Source organism: Gadus macrocephalus, chromosome 15 (assembly GCF_031168955.1).
Source record: "Gadus macrocephalus chromosome 15, ASM3116895v1".
Lineage (NCBI taxonomy): Eukaryota > Metazoa > Chordata > Actinopteri > Gadiformes > Gadidae > Gadus > Gadus macrocephalus.
In genome coordinates, this window is record NC_082396.1 from 24,541,698 (window position 1) to 24,562,597 (window position 20,900).

The following is a 20,900-nucleotide window of genomic DNA, read 5'->3' on the forward strand; positions in this document are numbered from 1 at the left end:
AAGCTGAGCCTCCACTTATTCCAACAGTCCAAACCATATCATTCTGTGACTAAAACTCGCAAATAACAACTTAAGAAGAAACGTCCCCTTTTCTTTTAACAACCAAAAATGAAGTATGAAGTGATTTTTGTCCACAAAGTTAATTCTGATCGAATAAAACCACCATAAAAAGATTATCCAGTATCTGGGCCAAATTTTGCAACTTAACATGGTGTTTTCAATCAATGAATAAGAGAAGGTTTCTTAGGAAATAGGTAAATTGCCTTCAATCAGAAAACATATTCTTCAGCACAATCTAGTGGCCATATATTTATTTGCGAGTGTTTGGCTTGGTGCATTCGATTGCCCTGAACTTTAAATAGAGGTGTCATTCAAGTGTCAAAATTGTAAAATATCTTCCTTTATTTGTGTCTCATAGTAAGAGCGCTCCCAACTGATAACGAACAACTGATACTGATAATTATTTCAGGTGGAAATGTTATCTTCCACTTATGCTGTGTTCCATGGCTTTATTCACTTTAACCAAGTATTATCCCCATTGAATATTTCACTTGCACAACAATCTTTATTTTGGCCCAAAGATGACATTATCGCCCTTGCAGGTGTGGAAATATAATCTATTTACTTTGGGTATGTTCTTTCCTGAAAAAAACTTTTCCCCTGGTATAGAATATCGATATTTTTCCAGGAATAGTGTTGAAGTTAGAAAATCCAGTATCGTGACTGACAACCCTACTAGAAACGCGATTGTGATTATTCAGTTAGAGCTAAAAGAAACTTGAAAGTTAAAAAAGACATATCTTTGCTACTACCTCTGACATTTAGTTATACATTTGCATCAAATCATGCAGGTCTACATATAACTTGGCGATAGCTTTAATAGGTTGGAACGGTGGACTGAAATCACTTCATGGCACGATGTGACCGCTCGATAAATAAGTAAACAAAGAGAAGTTTGTTATTTTTTAAACACAACATGTGTGGAAGCTAACATTCAGCATCAGTCTGAGCTAGGATGATTTTTCTGAGCCCCCCCAAAACCAGGCCGGGTGCCTGGCAAAAAGAGGCCCGTTCACGATTCTGATTATAATTTGGGCAAGTGAACATTACCTTCGGGCAAGTTGAACCTGACCTGTACTTGCCAGATGGGCAAGTGCTTTTGAACCCTTAGTGTCAACCCCTGCAGGAAGTGACAGTTGACACTCTTATCAGAGTGAAGACACTCTTATCAGATGTCTTCAGTTGACACACAGACTCACGGACGCATGCAAACACAAACAAGATTATTTTTCATTGAATATAAAGACACAACATACATAGCTATCAGAGACGTGTAGTGAGGCCCGTGGCTGGTGAGGCACTGACCTTTTCAGAGTCAGATTTGGAAAATATATGAACCCAACCCTGTCAGAAATGTTTTTTTAAATAAACAAACTGATGTAGTGCACTTGAATGCTTAAAAGAAGACAACTATGGAAGCATATATGTAGCAAATGGCAATGCAATTGACAATTCGTTATGCAATTTTATAATGTAATTTTTAAATATGTTATTCAAAGTGTATTTAAATATGCAAAGGGACAATGCAATCCTCAATTAAATTTGCAAAAGTTATTACAATAAAAATAGAATAACATTTTGTCAAATTCTTGAGTTCCTTTATTCAAATTGAAAAGCTATAGCGTCCCCGTGATTGCAATCCACTTCGCCACGTGTGTTCAAATCAGATCGCTGGATTCAGGCCCCCCGTTGTATAATAACATTTATACAACGGGGGGCCTAAATCCAGCGATCTGATTGGTTCCTAACTGTTGTATAATGAGCGTATACATAACTGCTATGACGCCCGATCATTTTGTGAAAGTATCACTCCGCGCCTTGAAGTGGAAAGCGTTACAACCGTTCTCTCGGAGGGACGCTAAAGTGTGTTGCATAGCGAGCGTCGTGCATTTTGAAGGCAGCCAGGAGGGACTACTTTTTTGTATTCTTTAATAAAACGGCTACTTTGACTTTCTTGGTTTCTTTTTAAATGTAGTGTGTCTATGACTTTCGTTTCGCCATAACAGTAACCGTTGTATAAAAGCAATAGATCACTTCAGTCAGTGGCATGTGCTCATTATACCACTGTGAAGGGGTCGCCGGCCCTCCGCTGCGCGTCGGGGCTGGACAACGCCCCTTAACAGTGGCATAATGAGCACATACCACAGCCTGTCGTGATCTATTGCTTAAATATATCTATGGTCGGGAGACCCACCGGCGTGGAGATACCCTTGGAGGCAATAGGAAGTGACGTAGTTCCCGCCCAGACGCCGATGGCTGATACGTTTGCCACTTTGCATATTGACTTTTTGGAAAACGTTTTGGATTACGTTTTGCCAAATCTTTTGCAAAGCGTTTTGCGGATTGAAATGTCATTTGAATATCACTCCCCACGGAGCGTGGCGAAGTGGATTGCAATCACGGGGACGCTATAGCTTTTCAATTTGAATAAAGGAACTCAAAGAATTTGACGAAATGTTATACTATTTTCATTGTTATAACTTTTGCAAATTGAATTGAGGATTGCATTGTCCCTTTGCATATTAAAATACACTTTGAATAACGTATTTACAAATTACATCATCAAATTGCATAATGAATTGTCAATTGCATAATGTAATTGCAAATTGCATTGCCATTTGAATTTTGCTACATATATGCTTCAATAAATCACAACGACCGCCTCCTTATTATTATACTGCAGCACAACGCCACCTGGTGGACAAAAGTCGCAAATCCCGGAGATGCCGTTGCCTGTGCAGGTCTTCAACTTTCAGGTAGTTGTCAAAATGTATTATTATTTTCATGTCTATCGTGAGACACAGATTTTAAATCAATAGGTAATGGTACACTGTGCATTTACACCAAATAACCCGTGCCTCGTAGCCTGACTCATACATAGCAGTTTAGCTGTCGTTGAATTGCCTAGAACGCTAACGTTAGGCTACCACAGGCGTCCTAAGTTATCTAGCATTTGCAGTCCAGCTAGCAGATGTGTGTATTCATAAACGTGACAAAAAGCAATATCCTCAGGATTAAACGTGTTTAAAATCGTCTTTGCGTCTTAGTCTGACCACATGAAAGCAAGAACAACACATTTTGGTTCCTCTGAAGCTAACGTTGGCTAGCTTACGTTGTGTGTACAACAACACGTTGGCGTATAACAACACTAGGCAGAGCTTAAACTACATGACAATATGTATGTGATATATTATGTTATATCTATTACAATACAAGTGGTCTTCTAAACGTTTTTAGAAGCTAACATATAGTACCTAATGAATGTCTCCGTAGCAGATAACTATCTGGGTGGGATGTGCTTAGTATGGTAATACTAATCACATTCAATACTAATTCAATAATCAATACTAATCACACTCTCGTTTCCATGGCAACGAGACGCGGGGCGCTCCTCTGTTGAGCGACTCGTGATTGAAGGCTTTTTTTCAACATTATATAGCGACTTTTTTTCAAGTTTTGTCCAGTTAGACTGGTGCAATACGATTGTGAAGTATGGATAGTGAGAGTTCTGCATCGATTGATTTAAAACATCAATCCACGACGGAATATGAAGATAGTTTCTCTGCTGGGGTCACCGCGCATCAAATGGCATCGAGACGCACCTACACCAGAGCGGACCTTCTGGAGCTGCGATATGCTTGCAAAACAGTTGATTTGTCACCAGAACAGCTGGATCTCATACCAACACACCGGCTTATAAAGAAGAGAAGGAGGAAAAGAGGATCGAGAGGAGGGATCAGGAACAGGATCAGGAGACGGGGAAGTAAACTACCACTACCTGCTTTCACTCTGTCAAATGTGCGATCGCTACGTAATAAGATGGATGAACTTGCGGCACTTGTTAAGCTTGATTCAGATTATCGGATTACAAGTTTATTCTGTTTCACTGAAACGTGGTTAACTGAGGACATTACAGTGTGCTTGGATGGCTTTACATTCATACGCTTTGACCGGGACAAAGAAGTAACGGGGAAATCAGTCGGAGGTGGTCTTTGCATGGTTGTAAATGACAGATGGGCAACGAACTTCACAGTTCGTGAGATGCACTGCTCACGACACTACGAAATCTTGTCTGTGTCATTTCGTCCCCACTATCTTCCCCGTGAATTTCAATTAATAACAGTAATTCTTGTTTATGTCCCTGGCCCTGACAACGCGCTGGCAGCAGAGCGCATTTTAGAATGTTATGACAATGCCGTCTCCAGGGCATCTGACCAGCCCGTGTTTCTGATGGGAGATTTCAACACATGTGACGTCACCGCACTTCTCCCACAGTTAGAACAGTATGTAACAACGCCAACACGGCTGAATAGAACGCTAGATTTATGTTTTGGAAACATCCCGGGTGCATATGTATCCAAGCCCTGCCCTGCCCTTGGGTCCTCAGATCATAATGTAATACTACTACTGCCTAAGTACAGACAAAAATTGAAGACCCAAAAAGTACAGGCCCAAACCATCATGGCATGGGAGGTAGACTCCATTCAAAGACTGAAAGGATGTTTTGAGCTGACAGATTGGGAAGAATTCTTCAGGGAATGCAATGGTGACCTTAACCTGTTGTACGATACCATATGCTCTTACGTCACATTCTGTGCTGATAGTGTTATTCCCACCAAACAAATTAAGATCTTTGCAAACAATAAGCCATGGATAACCAAAGACCTTAAGAACTGTCTCAATTTAAAAAAGTTTGCATTCATCCAGGGTGACCAGCAGAGAGTTAAAGAGCTGAAAAAGGAGCTAAAGCAGAAGACCAAGCAGGCCAAACTACAAAAACAAAATGGAGGAGAAGTTCATCAGTGGAGATATAAGGCATGCATGGAGGAGCCTAAACACCATGATGGGCAGGAATAAGAACACTGCTGCAGTACAATGCCCAGACCCTGCTGCCTTTGCTGAAGAACTCAACACCTTCTATGCCAGATTCAACAACACTGACTCGATGGAGGAAATGGTCACTCTCCTATACCCCCCAGAATCTATCTGCATAGAAGAGAAGCGGGTTATATCCATCTTTTCCCATCTCCATTCCTCCAAAGCTCCTGGACCAGATGGGCTGAAGGGCAGAATACTGAAGGAGTGTGCAAGTCAGCTGGGCGGTGTAATGACGGAAATGTTTCAGCTCTTCCTAGATGCCAGTTTTGTTCCCAGGGCGTGGAAGGAGACCACCATCATCCCTGTTCCCAAAAAGCCCCGGGCTAAAGCTCTGAACGACTTCAGACCAGTGGCACTCACCTCTATCCTGTGCAAATGCATGGAGAGAGTTGTTGCAGGAGAGCTCACCACCACCATCGGTGAGAATCTGGATCCACTGCAGTTTGCCTACAAGCCAAAACGAGGTGTGGAGGACGCTACATTACATCTACTGGATACCATCACAAAGCACCTGGACTCCCAGAACTCCTTGGTCAGGATCTTATTCATGGACTTCTCGTCAGCATTTAATACAGTTAAGATCAACACACTCCTGCATCGCCTTCAGCAGCTTCAGGTCAACCCAGCACTGACACTTTGGATCAAGGAGTTTTTAAAGGACAGACCCCATCATGTAAAGGTCCAGGGTGTAACATCGTCCAACATCATCCTTAACACTGGAGTCCCACAGGGTTGTGTCTTGTCTCCCATCTTGTTCTCAATATACACCAATGAGATCACATGCAACATCAGTGGATTCAAGTTATTTAATATATGCAGATGATCTGGCCTTGGTGGCCAAACTGACAGATCAAAGCACCCTGTCCAAGTACACCCAATATATCACTGAAATGGCCCTGTGGTTCAAAGAAAGCTCACTGCAGTTGAACATCAGCAAAACCAAAGAACTGTGTTGCCATAGGAGGAGGGCATCTAACACCCCACATCCACTTTCCTCACCTTTGACCCTGGAAGTGGTTGAACAGGTGGTGAAGTTCAAATACCTTGGCACAGAGATCGACCAACGTCTGTCCTTTAGCCAGCATGCAGATGGGGTTTACAAGAAGGGACAACAACGTATGTATCTCCTGAGGAAACTAGACACCTTCAATGTCAGTAAAGACATTTTGTCAACTGCCTACCAATCTCTGGTGGAATCCATCATCACTTGCAACATTACATCCTGGTACGGCTTCCTCACAAACGCAAGCAAAAGCAGACTTAATAGATTAAATAAGCAAGCAAGCAAGCTAATAGGAATACACCAGAAAGCGCTGGAGGATCTGTATATCCAGGCAGTGGGAAGGAAGACCAACTCCATCCTCTTAGATCCCTCCCACCCACTCCATCCTTGTTTTGATCTACTTCCTTCTGGCAGAAGATTCAGAATGCCTTTGGACAGGAAAGCTATCTACAAAAAATCATTCATCCCCATAGCTATACACACACAGAACACTCATTCCTCAAAGAACTCACACAAATAACACACACACACACACACACACACACACACACACACACACACACACACACACACACACACACACACACACACACACACACACACACACACACACACACACACACACACACACACACACACACACACACCTTCAGTCAAGACAATTTTCTAGTATGGCAACATACTAGACAATAAAGCTTTTTGAATCTTCAATCTTCAATATGTCCGACCAGGATGGCTTTGAATATAAGGTAAGAATATGTAGTGTATGCATGAAGCCAGAGGGCAGCAACAGGACAGGCACACATCTGCTTCCATCTGGGGTCAAAACACGGTTGATATGGGCTCGGTTGTAGGAAGACTCAAACGTTTAAAGACCTACATTGAGTTTCCAACACAAAGATGGCCGTACGCGTTGTGCTTCCCTCTTACCTTTGAGCTTGAGCAGGAGCCGCCTCTGGAACACCGTGTAGCGCAGGGCCTGGAGCCAGGGCTGCACGTCATGCTGCTTACAGGAGCTCAGGGCCTCGCTGTCCAGAGGGATCACACAGTCCTGCGGAGCAACAGGAGGACAGACACAGACCGTCATCCTCCACTGGGGAGAGAGAGAGAGAGAGAGAGAGAGAGAGGGATCACACAGTCCTGCGGAGCAACAGGAGGACAGACACAGACACAGACCGTCATCCTCCACTGGGGAGAGAGAGAGAGAGAGAGAGGGATCACACAGTCCTACGGAGCAACTGGAGGACAGACACAGACCGTCATCCTCCACTGGGGAGAGAGAGAGAGAGAGAGAGAGAGAGAGAGAGAGAGAGAGAGAGAGAGAGAGAGAGAGAGAGAGAGGGATCACACAGTCCTACAGAGCAACAGGAGGACAGACAATACAGAACAGTGACCAAGCGGAACGGCTTCTTTCAGACTAAAATGTGCCACCCCCAAAACGAAAGTGGACCCCTGCCAGCCGTGTGCAGGGCGGTGTCCAGCGGCGGAGAGATGGGGGGGTAGTTACCCAGCTTGTCCTTGGCGCCGGTGGCGCTGAGCAGGCTGCAGTCCTCCCCGGGCAGGAGCTCCAGCTGGGCACCGCATTGCTCAAAGTCCCCGTCCTCGAAGTGGCTGAGGGCCTGGATGTAGTTGAAGTCCATCTTGAGGTGCACCCCGGTCGGCGAGGAGTTCTTCTTGAGGGCCTGGACGCTGGCCTGCCACTCCTGCACCGAGGGCCAGTCGCACAGGGCCACGTAGCACTGGCACGCCTTGTTGGCCAGGAAGTTGAGCACCTCCGAGGAGCACTCCGTGGACTTCAGCAGCACCGTCTTCCTGCCCTCGCCTGCGCGGACCGATGAAATGAATAGGTTCAACACACAGACCGACCCGACGCAAAGAAAAGATAGCCATGTTCTTCTAGACCACACAGCATCGATAGCGTTCTGCTTTCCCGTCACCAAACAGGTAATCAGTCCATGTTTGTCCCAGGGCTTTGTTACATACGAGATTCAGAATCACCACTCACAGCGTTAGCGGTCGGTTATTTCTGTACAACATACTGCTGCTACCCATTAACCGGCCACTGCCAAGGACGCGTTCTGATCATAGATCATCAGCACTCCTAGAAATTGTCTTCACTTGATAATCGCTAACGGCTTATTGTAGTTCAGTGAATATTAGGGCTGTAACGATACACAAATTCACGATTCGGTTTGTATCACGATTTTTGACCCACGGTTCGATACATCCCACGATTCTTTTAAATTTAAAAAGCATTTTATTTAAACAACACTTAAATACCAATTATCTTAATGTAACATTTAATAACAAATAATTTGGAACACTGAACAGATTTGAACCGAAAGAATACCATTAAAGTATAGCTAAATTAATAAAGAAATAACCAAAGATTGCAGTTGGAGGATGCTTTTTGCTGGTAGGCATAATAGGGCCCCTTTAACTGTTTGGTTGGTTTATTCAAATATCCTTATTAGCGCATCTTATTAGGCTATGTAGCTTAAATAATGACATAATCAGGCCGTATAGAATGCAACATGTTTAATAGCCTAACTTTCAATAGATGAGGAAAAACATGAACGTCGCAATAACGAGGCATAGTGTTACGAGTAGCATATGTGTGTGCGCGAGAATGGCAGTGTGCGTATGCGTGTGTGAGTGACGTCAGCGAGTGAGTGGACGAGCGAGGAGAGCGAGCGGTAGCGCGTGTGTCTAGTGAAGAAGCGACGTCCGGTAGAATAAAGTACCCAGCCTATCAATAATCGGTGGCCGCTTCATTCCGACCTATAAGCAGACAAACTGCCAGTCAAATCACACAAAACAATAGAGACAGGATCACACAGGCAATTTTTTTCGCGCTTGGCCCACTCTGGATAAATGTCGTTCATATCGCATATGAGGACTTCGACGGCTGTGGAGAAATGCAATCCTCCGTAGCCACGGAGAGCTGTGATCACAAAGAGGGCATCTCGTCACATATTTACGGCATCGATAGGAGGGGGCGCTGTCAGCAGACTATTATTTAGACAAATTATTAGCAAATATCAATCGGACAATTTGACCGAAGAGTTAGAAAGGGCATATCGCGCTTCTGCCTTCTCACACCGCGAGACAGGTTCGTGGCTTTGAGTATCGCGATTTTCGGTTTGATACGCGTATCGTTACAGCCCTAGTGAATATGGTTTTGTGTAGCGACCGTTGCCCGTGTGCTTGGGGCTGGACACCGCTCTGCTGCTGCCACTGGAGGAGGACAGCTTCAGCAGGCGCTCAGAGCCCAGGATGGAGCAGTCCGTCCCCGTGACGGCCGTCAGCTGCTCCTGGTACTCCACCGCCGCCCTCTCAAAGCTACGGCACAGAGAACACACAGCACAAAGAACGCTGAGGAGGGTGGAAGGTGAGGGGCTCAACCGCCTCAGTACCCTGGGGACAACCCGTCCTCCACGACTGGGTTCTGTGCCACGCTGCCCTGTGTGGATTATGTCAAATTAAATATGAAGTCACTACAAAGCTACGTAATAACTAGTGATGCGTCAACCCTGCTGAAGTAAACCCTTGCGTTATAACCAGACTACGTTTGAACTACGCTGAGCTACTGCAACAGGCCCTTGGTACAGAAAGACGCAGATCCATAATCCATAACCCCCGTGTCTGTCCTCCAATGACGCCCGTTAAGCAGCAGGCACCCTGCAGCCCTTACCGTCCCTCGGCCTGCAGGGCCACCGACGACAGCCAGGCCAGGCTCTTGCCCGTGTTGCAGAGGTTCCAGGCGGCCAGGCCTTGGATGGCCTCGGGGCAGCGCAGCTCGCACAGAGCCTCGACCAGCATCATCAAGGGCACCTCCAGCTCTGGGCCCTGAGCGAGAGAGGGGGGGCGGGGGTCAGCCTCACTTCAACCAGGAACACTTAATGTCCATGAAAGCAACAGTTAGAAAGGGGAGGTTGGATTTAAGAGAATTGTTTGAGTGTCATTTGTTAGGAATGCCACAGCGATCCAAATGTTTTCAAGTTGACGGCCCTAGCCTCAAAATGAGACAAATTTGACAAATGTGTTTTGAAGCATATTTTCCCAAATTGATTTGGGGGAATACATTTGTCTGTCAATCACAGATTGTGTAAAATACAACCCTTCTCATTGGCCGAGAAACAGAGAGGGAGGGAGCAGACCTGTTTGGGTTCAACTCTTACTAGGGCTGTCACTTTTTCCAAAAATGAAATTCGAACGAATCTCGAATGTCCATAATTAATTTGAATACATTCGAATACATTCGACCCCCCCCCCCCCCCCCCCATATTTCTTGTGGAAATCACGTATACCTACTGAATTCATAACAGCACAGGATAAAAACACATCTTTGATAACACATTTGTAAACACAACAAGAGGAAGCTCCGACACACAAGTGCGGCTGTCTTTTACGCATTAACAATAACTGCTCGGAGCGCGATATGCGGAGCACATGTCGTCCATGGCACACACAGCCTATATAAACGAACAATCTGTGAGGCCGACCTCCAACACGGCATGCTGCTCTTTTGTACTTGTAAAGAAAATTACAAGTAGTCTCGCAGCTCTCCGTTACCGCTGCAGCTGCAGCCGCTACAGGCTGCCCATCGCGCCCAGCGCAGCAGCGGACTTTTCTCCCTGTCGTGTGCGATCAGTGTCGGTCTCCGTTTCAATGAGCTCGTGTGAGAGGCTTTCAGTCACGAGATGTTTCTGTGCAGGGGAAAGGTGGATTAACCGGGAGAAGCGGGGATCCAGGAGGGCCGCTTTATTGAGGAGAAGCCACTCGCCGCTCTCTTCTTTATAGCGCATTTTTACAGTTCGAATGGAGAATTACACTTCGAATTCGAACTTTTCACCCCACCTTCGAACGAATATTCGAACTTCGAATAAAAAGTGACAGCCCTAACTCTTACCCACCCTTAATCCTCCCTCTCTCTTTACAACTCTCATAATGGAACCTACAGGCACCTTTGAATGCGTTGGTCCCTGCTCCGTGCCCCACGTACCTGGGTGTTGCTGTTCTTGATCTCCGTCATCAGGTCGAAGCCGTGGCGCACGGTGACGGCGGGCTGGCCCGAGAGCAGCCCCACCCTCTTCAGCGCCAGCCGGATCCGGGTCAGCCAGTCCTGGCACGTCTGGCGGTTAGTGTAGAAGAACGTCCGTATACCCTGAGGAGGGAGGGACACAGTGAGATGATATACCACCGTCACTCAGCTCACTCCAATGTTATGAACCATCTGAAGAAGAACTGTAACGTGGTGTTAACCCTAACCCCATACCCTGAGGAGGGAGTGACACAGTGAGATGATATACCACCGTCACTCAGCTCACTCTGATGTTATGAACCATCTGAAGAAGAACTGTAACGTGGTATTAACCCTAACCCCATACCCTGAGGAGGGAGTGACACAGTGAGATGATATACCACCATCACTCAGCTCACTCCAATGTTATGAACCATCTGAAGAAGGACTGTAACGTGGTGTTAACCCTAACCCCATACCCTGAGGAGGGAGTGACACAGTGAGATGATATACCACCGTCACTCAGCTCACTCTGATGTGAACGAACCATCTGAAGAAGAACTGTAACGTGGTATTAACCCTAACCCCATACCCTGAGGAGGGAGTGACAGTGAGATGATATACCACCATCACTCAGCTCACTCCAATGTTATGAACCATCTGAAGAAGGACTGTAACGTGGTATTAACCCTAACCCCATACCCTGAGGAGGGAGTGACAGTGAGATGATGTACCAACGTCACTCAGCTCACTCTGATGTTATGAACCATCTGAAGAAGGACTGTAACGTGGTATTAACCCTAACCCCATACCCTGAGGAGGGAGTGACACAGTGAGATGATATACCACCATCACTCAGCTCACTCCAATGTTATGAACCATCTGAAGAAGGACTGTAACGTGGTATTAACCCTAACCCCATACCCTGAGGAGGGAGTGACAGTGAGATGATGTACCAACGTCACTCAGCTCACTCTGATGTTATGAACCATCTGAAGAAGGACTGTAACGTGGTATTAACCCTAACCCCATACCCTGAGGAGGGAGTGACACAGTGAGATGATATACCACCATCACTCAGCTCACTCTGATGTTATGAACCATCTGAAGAAGGACTGTAACGTGGTGTTAACCCTAACCCCATACCCTGAGGAGGGAGTGACACAGTGAGATGATATACCACCGTCACTCAGCTCACTCCAATGTTATGAACCATCTGAAGGACTGTAACGTGGTATTAACCCTAACCCCATACCCTGAGGAGGGAGTGACACAGTGAGATGATATACCACCATCACTCAGCTCACTCCAATGTTATGAACCATCTGAAGAAGGACTGTAACGTGGTGTTAACCCTAACCCCATACCCTGAGGAGGGAGTGACACAGTGAGATGATATACCACCATCACTCAGCTCACTCCAATGTTATGAACCATCTGAAGAAGGACTGTAACGTGGTGTTAACCCTAACCCCATACCCTGAGGAGGGAGTGACACAGTGAGATGATATACCACCGTCACTCAGCTCACTCCAATGTTATGAACCATCTGAAGAAGGACTGTAACGTGGTGTTCTGATTGACTAAGACTAACCGGCACATCTTTGTGATTTGTTTTGTGTTGGTCTAGCGCGCGCACGCACGCGCACACACACACACACACACGCGCACGCAGGCACGCGCACGCGCACACACACAGGAAATGGCCGTTTGTTTTTCGGACTTCATAAGCCAAACCACAGTGTGTGTGGGGGGGAGCGCTAGGCGGACGCACCTTGGGCGGGGCGGTGAGTGCGTTGGCGCAGCCCTCGTAGGCGTTGTACATGAGCTTCTCCAGGTTCTCCAGGAACTGCAGCAGCAGCAGCGTGAGCCGCAGCTGGTGGGAGTGGTGGCCCTCGCTGTCCCCGCCGGCGCCGCTCCACGCGCCCAGCTCCTGCTGCTCCGGGTTCAGGCTGTGGGCCGCCAGGCTCCGGATGATGGCTGAGACGCAGGGAACAGGACCCAGCCAGTCAGGAAGACGGTTTGGTTACTGCAAAACAGCTCTTAGGGAGACGCCTCTGTGGGTGTTTAAACGCTCTCTGTGCGTGGGCGGTGATATGTGAAACAGATCATTTTGATACCGACATCATGACCCCAGTTTGTACTTTTTTGAACAATTTTAGCATTGGGAATGAATTGTATTCTGCGGCAAATTATGGATAGTGTACTGAAGAAAGTACCGGAGCCTATAAAGGACTGTATAATTTCCAAAGGGATGTAATCTGAATAAAGGAATCTATAAACATTTAATGTAATAAACCTGTACGTATTTAGTTAAGATTGAGAGGAGACCAAAGCTACGTTTAACAATTTAATACAGACAATAAACTGACCTAGAGATACACATTAAACACATTGCCATCTAAACACTTCAATACACACTCACTATATACCTCCCCAATGCTGTACCCTCCCTTTAACCCAATCACACAGCCCGCACACACGCAGACAGTCCGACCTGAGGCCCCTCGGTGGGGCCTCAGGTCGGATGTCCTCGCGCTCGTAGTGCGAATGTCCTCGCGCTCGTAGTGCGGCGCCGCTGGGTCGTTGGTGCACTTGGAGTGGGGAGGGGGAAGGGGGTGAGTCGAAACTGCCGGATACAAAGGGGGGCGTTGGAGAGGGGGGACACCACCCTTGTAGTTGGGGTGAAGATCGGCGGTGCTGCCTGGTAGGGGGCTTGAACCCGCCTCACGAACCTCGTCTGGATCGAGGGAGACCAGCTTCTTCCTGGTTCCCATCTGGCGACTAGGCCGCGAGCACGTGCTCCTGGATAGCGCCCTTCTCCACGAGAAACGCTAGCGCGCGAACGGACGGCAAACGCACCTCTGTCTGCCGATACACCGTGCTGCCGACAGCACGAAACTCACGAATATCCTAATTCGTTATATTTCTCGATTTACGTCCGCACCGTGCGGTTTCCAACGGCCGGTTGTAATACGAAACCCTTCGCAAGTGGCCGACTACGCGAGACTGAATTAATTAACTGCGCGAGTGACCGTATCCCCAGTGGACCAAATCACTCCGCGCAGATAGGTCTCATTACAAACTAATAACACCAAACTGACATAATAAAAGGGCAAACAAATAAATGAGTAATACAATACCCCATTAACATGAACTATAAGTATCAACTATAATTGTCCTTATATGCAATTAAAGGGACAACAATATGAAAATATGCAAACCTTCAGAACAGATAGACTCTATCCAACTGCTGTTGTTTTCTTAGCCAACCCTTCCTACTAGTATAGAGCTTTTAGTTGTATTAGACCTGTTCATTCTTCTTAGTAGTACTTTGTCTTATACAAATTATCCAATATCTTAAGAGTAGCAAACTTGAAGATTTCCGTTTTACTCTTTGGTGACAATTTTGGCGATTAACTGCAACTTTTCCCCAGAGTACAAACAGTTTGGACACCCTGTTCAGAACAATCACAAAGCTGCATGTGGGCTCAATCACCATTGTGTTACAGTAGCGAGATAATGACTTAACAGACATTTATTGGCATGAAACGCTTCAGTTTCCCCGCTCTAACTCTTCACCACGGGGTGTAAGTCAGGGGACGTTCTGCCCCTCAGTATCGGCTCCTCCCCCCCGCCCTCCCTCACCTTCGATGGTCTGGAAGGTGTCCTGCGCTCGGCCCAATGGCGTGCGCAGCTTGGAGAGGACGGTGAACTGCGCCGCCTCCCACACGGCCCACTGCCACAGCACCACCTCCGTCTTCAGCAGGCCGCGGGGCACGCCCCCGGCCACGCCCCCGCCGGCGGCCGGGGGCGGGGCCTCCCCCGCACGCTTCTCCAGCCGCTGGCAGCTGTGGTACAGACGCTCCAGCCACGGGTCCTTACTGCGGAGACCGACACGCACACAATTATTATGCAACCACTTCATTTGGGATGCTTTTGTGTACAGTCTCATTGTACCTCGAGCTCCCTCCCTCCGCCCAACTGAAAGGCGGTACTAATCTAACCTTCTCTAACCGTGGTAAACACTGGAGACCCTCTTCCCAAGTCCCCGGGGGGTACCAAGCTAACCAAGCTAGTATGCCGTCAAGAGCGCACCGCCATCCTCAACATCCTCCAAACACGTCACACTCGAGGAGGACCTCGGCCTGCAGCTCTGTGCTCACCCCCCGCGGTGCACGGCTCCGTACAGGATGAAGCTGATGATGTCGCTGAAGTCCTGCGGGTGCAGCGCGCCACTCGGGGAGCGCCCCATGTGGCGACGGATGGTCATGGAGATCTCCCCCATTTCTGGGTGGCTGTGGTTACTACGTGAAAAAAAGAAGAAAGACACAAAACATCAGGAACATTGAACAAAGCTCCAAAATCAACCCTCTGCACCCATTGGCCAGCAACTCTACCCTTCGATGGACACTACGTATTGATTGGACTAAAACGGTTTGGTGCTTTGCTACCTCGTGGCACCCTTAAGGAGTCCTTATGTTTATTATGGGAGGTCTCACTTGTTCTTTGCGCTTTAAGACCCTGATCGAGGGCTACACACTTAAATAACACCACACTGTATACACCCATCTGATATATGCCCTGTCTTATGAAATTGGCATTGCAACAAAGTTAATGCGGCAGAAAAATAAAACCGACAGAAGTAAATGAGAAACGTAATTGCATCTGTGATTCTGTAGCATATAGAACACCCTTACAGAGAAATACAATAGTATGTGTTCTATGGACTCAACCAAAGCCCTAGCACACACACACATAACTTATAATAATAATAAATAATACATTTAATTTAGAGGCGCCTTTCAAGACACCCAAGGTCACGACCTTATAATTGAGGTGGGATATCAGTCTGGCAAACATATCGAATGAATGGGTGGAATGACAGGAAATGGCCACAGGTCATGGAAACGCTCCTGACTGTGTGTGTAACATATTACCCGAGGGCCACACTCAGGGGGATGGTCCTGAGCAGCTTGCCGTAGGCCTGCCTCACCCGGACCATGGAGTGAACCAGCTGGACTCTGCACACATCCACACACCTGGGGAACGAAGCACAGTCACACCACCTCGGCTGGGAACACTTCCCCAATAAAGAGCTTTGTGCTACGGCCATTACAGCAGCCACACACATAGCAGGTCAATCAGACCTGAAATGAAATGAAATGATATCTTCTTTGTCAATCAGGAAGTCAGTATGTGGGTGACGGAGTGTGTGTGTGTGTGTGTGCGACAGTATGTGCGTGACAGAGTGTGCGACAGTATGTGTGCGTGCGACTGAGTTTGTGTACGACAGTGAGTGCGTGTGCAACAGTGAGTGACTGAGTGTGTGAGTGTGTGACAGTGTGTGTGACAGTGTGAGTGACAGTGTGAGTGACAGTGTGTGTGTGACAGTGTGTGTGACAGTGTGTGTGTGTGTGTGTGACAGTGTGTGTGTGTGTGTGTGTGTGACAGTGTGTGTGTGTGTGTGACAGTGTGTGTGTGACAGTGCGAGTGTGACAGTGCGAGTGTGACAGTGCGAGTGTGACAGTGCGAGTGTGACAGTGCGAGTGACAGTGTGAGTGACAGTGTGAGTGACAGTGCGAGTGTGACAGTGCGAGTGTGACAGTGTGAGTGTGACAGTGTGTGAGTGACAGTGTGAGTGACAGTGTGAGTGACAGCGTGTGTGTGACAGTGTGTGTGTGACAGTGTGTGTGTGTGACAGTGTGAGTGACAGTGTGAGTGAATGTGTGTGTGTGTGACAGTGTGTGACAGTGTGTGTGTGACAGTGCGAGTGTGACAGTGTGAGTGACAGTGTGTGTGTGACAGTGTGAGTGTGACAGTGTGAGTGACAGTGCGAGTGTGACAGTGTGAGTGTGACAGTGTGAGTGACAGTGTGAGTGACAGTGTGAGTGACAGTGCGAGTGTGACAGTGTGAGTGTGACAGTGTGTGAGTGACAGTGTGAGTGACAGTGTGAGTGACAGTGTGTGTGTGTGACAGTGTGAGTGACAGTGTGAGTGTGACAGTGTGAGTGACAGTGTGTGTGTGACATTGTGAGTGTGACAGTGTGAGTGACAGTGTGTGTGTGACAGTGTGTGTGACAGTGTGTGTGTGTGACAGTGCGAGTGTGACAGTGTGAGTGACAGTGTGTGTGTGTGACAGTGCGAGTGTGACAGTGCGAGTGTGACAGTGTGAGTGTGAGTGTGAGTGTGACAGTGTGTGTGACAGTGTGTGTGACAGTGCGAGTGTGACAGTGTGAGTGACAGTGTGTGTGACAGTGTGAGTGACAGTGTGAGTGTGACAGTGCGAGTGTGACAGTGTGAGTGACAGTGTGTGTGTGACAGTGTGAGTGACAGTGTGTGAGTGACAGTGTGAGTGATGGTGTGAGTGACAGTGTGAGTGTGACAGTGCGAGTGTGACAGTGTGAGTGACAGTGAGTCTTTGTGTACCGCTGTAGTAATTCAGTGGACAGGGATGCAGAGAGAACCTGCAGACTGTTGCAGCTCTGGAGGCAGACAGTGGGTTCATCATTCAGAGCTGTCCAGCATGGAGAGGAGAGGAAACATTCGTAAAAAAGACCAACACTCCTAATTTCTAATACATTGAAAATACTTTGTCAAGCGCGACAACGGGCAGAGCGATGCCACTGTATCCAGACAACACAGGTCTTTGAAAGTGTCACTTCATTGTCATTTTTAAGATCTGTACGACTGCACATTTTGAGCGTCAGGGTTTATTCATCAACTCAGTATAAAGCGATGCCATCAATATCTTTATCAATTCACAAAAGCCCTCCTTTCATGTTGTGCATTGAGCTTACCGTTGGCCAGCACGCCTTTGCAGAACTTGTGGAAGGAGTTCAATGAGAACAGGGGCGCATAGGTGTCAGTTTTCTTCATCAGCAAAGAAATCTCCTGGGCCCAAGTTAGCAAGAGCTTCCTAAACACGGCAAATAAATACAAGGCTCAGATTGACAATAGATTGGCAGTTAATTTTAAATGTTTTTTTTAAGTGAAAAATAAGCTTCTATGCCCGATAGCAAGGTATGGCCTAACTGATTTAGTGGGAATGTGTGTCGTAATTTCCAAATTCTTAAAGATGAGACAAACTTCTACCAGTAATCGATCATGCGCACTACATTCAGAACATCACGTGACTTTTAGTGAACAGGGCAGTCAACACAGCACCGGTTGAACATGACTTGTACAATATGGACTTTAATAAGGTACAGTCAAAACGTGTTCTCAAAAGACCTCTTGTATTACTATTCTATTCTGTTAGCTGAATGAATATGACCATGCATGCACTGAACACTGCGAGTTGTGCGTATATACCTGGCCTCTGGGTAGAGATGCTCCTTGGACAACAGGGAACCCAGAAGGCTCAGGAGGGTGCTGAAGTGTTTCTTTGTCGCCGTGGTGACGGTGCTGATGACGGCCCCGTCGAACAGGGACGGTGATGAGGTGGACAGGCTGGCTGAGATGAAGTGGTCGTGCCTGCAGACAATCAGCAAGACGCACAGAGTGTTTGCAGAGCTCCACATATCGCCAGGAACCTTTGAATACCGATACTTGGCTCGTCATTCGTTTCTAAACTATTACCATGTTGTTAATATTTGATCAAATATTTACCATTGCCACAAAAAATGTATGCTTTGTGACTCAAGCTATGGAAGTTTGAGACTACAATTACTGGAAATAAATAGTAGACGTGCACGTTTCTCTCTCGAGACATTTTCTAGCACAGATAAAGGAATTTTGTGTCTATTGAACGGCTGCAGTCGAAGAGGTACACAGTGCAGGTATAATGTCTCATTTGTTTTAACGAGTGTGTGTGTAATAGAGGGTTACCTTGTGCAGTGGGAATAGAGCGTGTACAACACAGAGTTCTGGACCGCTGGGTAGTGGACGGCCAGCTCACAGTGAACCAGGGGCAGGTTCTGACTGAGCAAAGCAAACACTGTGGGAGACAGAGCCCACATCTAAAAACCACAGAAGGTAGTAAGGTTAGGGATGACACGTTTGAACAAGTGCAATAAAAGAATAAGAACTGATCACGGATAAAATAGATAAAGGACAGCTTGAAGAGTAAAAAAAGACAGAAGGTGAAGAGTGAAAAGATATCAGTCCTATCTAGGGATGCACCGAAATGAAAATTCTTGGCCGAAACCGAATATATTGAAACAGTTGGCCGAAAGCGAATACCGAATGTGGCTTTTGCTGTTTTTCATTCATTTTGTTTTTATTATTCACCATTGCATAAATCAAACAACTAAATGTCCTTTTTAAACTTTTTTGTCTTGCTTTTCTATAATTAAAAAATGACACACATATATATATATACATATACATATACATATACATACATACATACATACATACATACTAGTAACATACATATAAGTTGCCTAGTAACGGGGACGCTGGCGAGTCTAACGCCGCTCTGTATGGCTTGTTTTTATTCAGTATTTCCGATATTTCTCACGATTGCATTGAACATTTTGTCGTTTTTTTTGGTCTTTAGTAGTTTAGCTAAGTTTACTAGTTATATATAGTCACTTTTCGCTATTGTCAGTGCGCCAGTTTTCTTTATTTTTACGTGTTTTTACGTGAGGTCGTACAGTTGGTGGACGCTGTTGCCTTTTGAACGCTGTTGCTGCTGCTGCTCACCGGAACGTCATTTCTGAACATTTTTTATTTATTTTTTCGCGATTTTCTTTTTCTTTCTAGTCTTTTAACTTTTTATCAGTTTTCTTTTGCTTACTTTCAACACCTTCTGTCGGAAACCCTTCTGGACCTCGGATCGGACTACAAAGTTAAGTTAAGTAACTGCGTCAGTTTTCTTGATTTATTTATTTATTTCTGAACGTTAAACGTCTGCGTGTTTTGTTTTGTGCGTGGAGTCGTGCAGCTGTTGGTGGATGACACCTGCTGGCCGGCTAGACTGCTGTTAACCCCCGGCGCCGTCCAACTGGCTTCCCCGTCTCCAGCGTAGCTACAACCGGCTTGCTCCACTCCTCTGCCTCCGCTGTGCTGGCTCTGTGGCTTCACCATAATCGCCTGGATCTACCGCTGGCTTCTTCCGACTTCACAACCTGTGGATTTTAACCTGTTCCTCTGGATTGCGCTATGTTTGACTCTCTCGTAACGAGCGCATCTCTGCCGCTCCGTTACTCGGTAACGGAGATGTTACGTCTACGGATCTTCTCAAGGACCCAAACACCTCAGCTTGCATCCCATCAGGACATTCTCAAACGACCAAAATACATCCACCGAGGCTCTGGACGGAATTTTCAGTACACTCACACCAGCAACAAAAACATCCGCTCCTTCTGGTCCACTGGGCCCCGCCCCCCTCCTCGCACAGCCCGTACGGTCAGTCCCGTCAATCACAGTGTACTGTCCCCTCTGCTCAAAGCAACCTGCTACACTCCACTCACCTGTCTGAAACTCTGTCTGCTGAACACCAGATCCCTCAGTAATAAGGCCCTTTTGATAAATGACTTTATTGTTGACCAGAGCCTAGACATTCTCTGCCTCACTGAGACCTGGCAACAACCAAATGACTTCTCCCATCTAAATGAGGCTGTCCCACCAGGTTTTTCTTTTATTAGTAAACCCCGGGTTAATGGGAGGGGGGGTGGCCTCGCTCTCCTCCATCGTGATAACATCAAAGTCACCACTGTCACAGTCCCCCTTCACTCCTCCTTTGAATGTCTAGCTGTAAAACTCTCAGGCCCCAAACCCACTATCATTGTCACCATTTACAGACCACCAAAACCCTCCGCCGTTTTCCTCAATGAATTCTCATCACTACTTACATCTGTATGTGCAATGTCCCCCACTGTTATCCTCCTTGGTGATTTCAACATCCACATTGACAACCCATCCTGTACTTTTGATAATGACTTCACATCACTTCTGGACTGTCTTGGCATCACACAACATGTCAACCTC

At 46.7% G+C, this 20,900-nt stretch overlaps 1 protein-coding gene across 1 annotated transcript in view; it reads right to left on the reverse strand.

Moving 5' to 3' along the window:
- Window positions 1-7,341: 7,341 nt before the first annotated feature.
- The window catches only part of LOC132473589 (serine/threonine-protein kinase SMG1-like), a 31,486-nt gene continuing 17,927 nt past the window's right edge, over window positions 7,342-20,900 (reverse strand). Inside the window, exons 11-22 of the mRNA XM_060073796.1 lie at window positions 18,795-18,925; window positions 18,279-18,440; window positions 17,765-17,883; window positions 17,394-17,481; window positions 15,905-16,006; window positions 15,131-15,271; window positions 14,613-14,848; window positions 12,739-12,944; window positions 10,947-11,108; window positions 9,636-9,790; window positions 9,135-9,283; window positions 7,342-7,763 (exon numbers count right to left, since the gene is read on the reverse strand). Coding sequence (XP_059929779.1) covers window positions 7,354-7,763; window positions 9,135-9,283; window positions 9,636-9,790; window positions 10,947-11,108; window positions 12,739-12,944; window positions 14,613-14,848; window positions 15,131-15,271; window positions 15,905-16,006; window positions 17,394-17,481; window positions 17,765-17,883; window positions 18,279-18,440; window positions 18,795-18,925 — 2,061 coding nt within the window. The 3' untranslated portion in view covers window positions 7,342-7,353. The remainder of the gene's footprint in view (window positions 7,764-9,134; window positions 9,284-9,635; window positions 9,791-10,946; window positions 11,109-12,738; window positions 12,945-14,612; window positions 14,849-15,130; window positions 15,272-15,904; window positions 16,007-17,393; window positions 17,482-17,764; window positions 17,884-18,278; window positions 18,441-18,794; window positions 18,926-20,900) is intronic.